Source organism: Protobothrops mucrosquamatus, unplaced genomic scaffold (assembly GCF_001527695.2).
Source record: "Protobothrops mucrosquamatus isolate PMUCROS unplaced genomic scaffold, P.Mucros_1.0 scaffold1380, whole genome shotgun sequence".
NCBI lineage: Eukaryota > Metazoa > Chordata > Lepidosauria > Squamata > Viperidae > Protobothrops > Protobothrops mucrosquamatus.
In genome coordinates, this window is record NW_015387569.1 from 269932 (window position 1) to 275486 (window position 5555).

Here is a 5555-nt window from a genome sequence, read left to right on the forward strand (position 1 = left end):
TACTGGGGCAAGTTTCTTCCTTGACTTCTATGGACAAACCCTACTGTGGCCTCAAAGAACATTTAAACTAGCTTCAACAGTTGAGCTCGGAAATCCCTGCCACAAAATGAGCGTTCACCTCTATAGATCGTACATCTCTGCGGCGAACATTCGGTTTGCCCCCAGCTTTAGGCCGCTCCCCCCGAAGCCCAACTGATTGCAGCGTCGAGGAAGCTGAAGCGCAAGCGCGGCTCTTTCGCCACGCCCACGGCTGGAATCATGGCGTCGGGCGCTTCGGAGGTCCGGGGTTCCATGGCAACGCTGTCTGGTGTGACGGAACGGTATTTCACCCGCTGGTACAAACCAGGTAGTTCATCGCCGACCCTCGCCCGTCTCCCTCTTATCGGAAGCGAGCTTGGAAAATGCCCCCCCTTTTTTTTGCAGCACCAGGATTTCCGCTTCGGTCCCAGTCTTCCTTGACTGCCTTCCACCTTTCCCCTCGCGTGGGCTGTTTTTGTTGAGGGATGGGGATAGAGCAGAGCTGGCTGGGGAATTTTGGGAGCTGAAGTCACACGCCTTAAAGTTGCCGAAGTTGAGAAACTCTGGCATAGAGGATCCTGAATGTCGGCAGATGGGATTGCTGGAGCCTTTAAGGCAGTGTTTCTCAACCTTGACTATTTTAAGGCATGTGGACTTCAACTCCCAGAATTCCACAGCCAGCAATGCTAGCTGTGGAATTCTGGGAGTTGAAGTCCACATGTCTTAAAATGGTCAAGGTTGAGAAACACTGCTTTAAGGACACCCCCCTGCAGCTCTTGTGCTTATATATTGGCCGGCAGCGTAGTCTGTTATGACTCGGTACGCTTCTTTTACTCCGACAACGTGCATGATAGGTTCTTAGGAAAGATTTACGCCGGTGATCAGGCCTGAAAAGGCCCTCTTACAAATAGTAATAAGTACAGAAGAATTTAGCACAAGGATGGTAACTTAGGCATAGGCATGACGCTCTACCTATTAAAGCTTCATTATTTATCTCTAGTAATGTGTGACTTATTGGTGTACAGGAGTTTTAGGCTTCATTATTACTTTTAATAAAGGTGATACTAACATTCAGCTGGCATTCATATCTCCTTTTGAAATGCAGGAAACCATGTTTACTTTTTAACCAATGCCATTTTTGACAATTTTTCAATAACTAAACCATAGTTTAGTATTCTGGATGTCTTTGAATATATTTGCATGTGTTAATAAAGATACAGATTTGATTGGGAAAGAGGGTGATGTAACCCATAAATTTGCCACTGATAGAATGTTATCTAGATTCTAGAATAGCTGTTTTTTGTGGTTCAATTCTCAAATGTAATCAATGTCTTTTATTGATCATTTGTTATCTGACGTATAATGAATGTAACAATTGTTTCCTATGTCCTATAAAAAGTCTTGACTCCATTCCCCCTTAAATAAATGATTTTGGCTTTGCCTGGATTATTTGGTGATTTGTATTTTGGGATAAGTGAAAAGGCCACTTTTGCAAACATAAAAGTGTTCTTCTTTCCCAAATTCAAATGCCTGAGTTGCCTAAGGCAACACAGGTAGTCCTTGCTTAGCGACTGTTTGCAGTTATGACAGTGATGAAAAAGTAACTTGTGATCTATCTTCACTTTTACGACCTTCACAGTTCTGTAAAGCAACAGAAAGCTGAAATAAGCTCACAAGCAGTCTTGGTTTCACTTGTTGACTGCTTTGCTTAATGACTGAGTTGCTGGTTCCAATTAGTCATTAAACAATTACTATATGTACCTTATTTTATATTAATGTTAGCTTTATCTAGTTCTTGCATTTTATTTTGCTCTGCTCTTTATAAGTAACTTTTCCTCTCTTCCCTCTACATCAGGCATCTCAAACTTGTGACATCACGTGATGTCATGCGACGTATTGCGACTTTCCCATTGCCAGCAATGGGGTAGGCGCGGTTTCGGCGTGACACATCTGGCCCATGGGCTGGCAGTTTGACATGCCTGCTCTACATGCATTTATTTGCCAGCTGATTAAGCATTTTGGTTATTTAAAGAGATGGGCTCTGGTTTACACAAAACTATGCTAAAATTAAGATTGTTAGCTATTAAAAGGCTGCAATACTTTTTGGAGCATTTTGTGTACTTTCAGTCAGCCTGAACCCTGCACAGAAATTAAGTAATTGCTAACCTTCTTTTCCCAGATGTAAAAGGTAATCAGTGTGAAGATCATTGCATATTGCAACATTCTAATAGGTAAGACTTCAAGTTACATGCTTATTTACACAAAAATTCTTCTGTGGTCAATTGTCATTCAAGATAATGCATGTTTTACAAGCCAGGCATCAAACCTAATTTTAAAGGGACCACTTTCAAAAGGAAGTGATTAAAGTCTGAGCTTTTTACCACTCTAGAATGCTAATCTTGTTTTGATCTGGCAGAATTTACTCCCCCCATTTCTGATCCCTATCCTGTGCTGTTGCCTCTGTTCTTGCCTGCCACTAAGTAGTTATGTTGTGATTTATTATGTGCAGACATGCTAAGTAAAGGTACTGGTATTTTGTCCTTGTTTAGTCAATCTTTTTCTGTTTCCTTCTATACACCAATGCAATTAAAAATATACCTTTTGCAGTTGATTTCCACACTTAAGCAGCCTTTTTGGATTGAGAACTGCAAGCATAAATCAAATGCCGATCTAAATGACAGCATATTTAATGTAAATATTATAGCAATGTCATCTTCAACAATGTTTTTTTTCTTTTCATTGAAGCAAACCTCTAGCATTCTTAAATTATAATAGAAAGCTTTTCTAGAATAATAATTACACTCACATGTCTTTTTCCATTCTCTCCCTGTCCTCTGTGCAATTTTATGCTTTGCATTTTTTGTCTTATTGTTATAATGGATCTATTCTCACATTTTAAAATTAATTTTAAAATTATAATTTTAAACATTGCAGGTGCTTCTGGGAAGTCTTGTTTTGAAAAATATATAAACATGCTTTCAATAAACAGAACTTTTTTTTTGTAGAATCTGTGTCATCACTATAGCAGATGCCCATCCTCTTCTTCAAAAAGGAAAACCAATTAAGAGTATTAGTTATCAGATTAGTGCAAACTGCAGCAGACTGAAAAATAAAGTTTCTGGAAAGTCTAAACGGGTATGGCTCTTTTAATTTTCATCATGACCACAAATCCGAGTTTCATTTTTAAGTGAGTCTAAATTTTGTTTTTTAAAAAAATCTATTAGGCTAGCTTCAAAGTGAAAGAATTGTAGTATCAAGATTGGTTATACATCCCAAGACTCTAATTTTTCCTTAACTCTATCAGCATGTCCCTTGTTGGCAAAACACTTTATCAGCAGACCAATTTTAAAGTAAGAGGGAACAGTCTCAAAGGAAAAGCAGATCAGTAAGAGGATAGCCATTTTTTGGCATGTCCAGCCTTACACTCTTGTAAGTTGACTGCTTGGAAGTAAGTATAAATTTGGGCTGTAGAAATTGATACAACCACTAGACAGCAAAGAAATACATAAAGATACCATGTAATGGTGGTCTGGATTTTTGCTTTCCCGGTATTCATTGGGTGCTGTTCTTCACACTAAACCTACTATAGTTAGCACTCAGTCAAAAGCATATTCACTGACAGCATATTCTCACTGGTATCTTCTCACATAAAGTTATTGAAATCAGTGGAATTAAGTGGTCACATGTCTAATACTGGTCTTTTAGTTGTTTGAGGTAGCTGGAAGGCCGGATCAGAAATATCAGGACAGATTGTAATATGTATTATCTTGTGAAGCAGGTTTTGCTGAGAAACAATATGATGCCTAAGGCAGTAGTTGATTATGATTCCAGATACATTCAGGAAGAGAATGTTATGTACAGTCTTTCTTGGCAAAGATTAATAAGCACCTGGGATCGTGTGAGATTTCAGCAATTTCATTTATAGTACATGAAAATGTAAACTCTCAATACCCTTCAGTAGTTTTTGCAAGAGCTTCTAAAATTATTTTTGGAGTTTGCAGTCTATAATACAAGAGCTCCTCCCCACCCCGAAATTTAAACGTCCCAGCTCTGTTCTTCTTTCAACAAGCCTTGAAGATCTTGCTGTTTCCCTAAGATTTGGGCCAGGGTGGAATGTGTAACAGGATTTGTCCATTCCACCAGTATGACCATCTTTTTATTCCCTAATGCTATTCTACTTCTTTGTCTTTAAATTTGTGTTCTACTCAGAATTATTAAGAAGTTGGGTATCTTCATAAATGTGGAAACATTAATAACACATGTTACAAGCCTTGTGCATTTCATAAAAGACTGGAGTTTAAATATGGGATTTCCTCTATGTAAAAGCCAGTACATGATCAGTTCTGCCAAATTAAAGGAGGAACCATGTTGAAAACTATGGTAAACATTCAATTTCAAATGTGAAATTGTATCAGTTGATGTTGCACAATATTGAGCCTCTGATCGTGTATCATTTTCCAAGAATCTTAGTTGGTTGTGTGCTTTTCCCTCCAGGGTGCTCAGTTTCTAACAGAGCTTGCACCTCTATGTCGAATTCTCTGCTCAGACGGGGAAGAGTACACCATCTATAGGTAAGGTGGTAAGATTTTATTTATATTGTGTTGCTTATGTTGTTCTAGCACTTAATAAATTGAAAATTCCTTGCAGCTGTATAAGAGGAAAATTAATAGAGGTGAATGAAAATATTCTGGAAAATCCATCTCTTCTACAAGAAAAGGTCAGTATGTCAAACTTATTATTTGTTCTCTTTTCTTTCTGCCTCCTCCTTTAATTTTCTCACAAATGTTTTTGTTTGTGTTTGTTTTCCTAGCCTTTCACAGAGGGTTACATTGCAGTTGTGTTACCAAAATTTGAAGAAAGCAAAAAAGTAACTCAGGGGCTTCTGACAAGGGAAGAATACAAAGAAGTTCTGTCAAAACGTTTTAATTCCACATCATTATGCAATACAAAGAAAGAGAACTCAGCAGAAGTATGAAATACATCAGATATCTTCCAGTATGTCCCATACTAAAGTGACTTTATGGATTTTCATACTTTACTTTTGGATGGTTATAATTTTAATTGTTCATTTTTAGACAACAAAGTCAGTGTTTCAAAAATCTGATCTGTAACTTTTAGTATTGGATTTATGGATGTAGTGCCAAAATATTGTATTGTTCTTTATGTCAATAAAAGCTTTTGTTTATTTAGATTTCATCTGTACATTATACTCACTTTCTACTTTATTAACCAAAACCCAATCTGAAAATATCAATCCAACAATCAACATTTTTTTATTATTTTGGTTTTTTGAGGATTTTAGTGATGAAGCTTACAACATGGTGCCATATAATGGCTGAGCAGCAACACTGAAACTATAAATTAACTAGATGATACACCAGTCCTTAGCTTGTGTTGCCTTAAGGCAATGTTTCTCAACCTTGACAATTTTAAGGCATGTGGACTTCAACTCCCAGAATTCCACAGCCAGCAATGCTGGCTGTGGAATTCTGGGAGTTGAAGTCCACATGCCTTAAAATTGTCAAGGTTGAGAAACA

General features: G+C 37.6%; 1 protein-coding gene across 1 annotated transcript; it reads left to right on the forward strand.

Moving 5' to 3' along the window:
- Positions 1 to 243: 243 nt before the first annotated feature.
- On the forward strand, positions 244 to 5205 carry ABITRAM (actin binding transcription modulator). The gene is made up of 6 exons (XM_029285181.1): positions 244 to 346; positions 2198 to 2249; positions 3024 to 3153; positions 4513 to 4589; positions 4666 to 4735; positions 4829 to 5205. The coding sequence occupies exons 1-6, from the start codon at positions 259 to 261 to the stop codon at positions 4991 to 4993; spliced, it is 582 nt and encodes a 193-aa protein (XP_029141014.1). The 5' UTR covers positions 244 to 258; the 3' UTR covers positions 4994 to 5205.
- Positions 5206 to 5555: the final 350 nt, after the last annotated feature.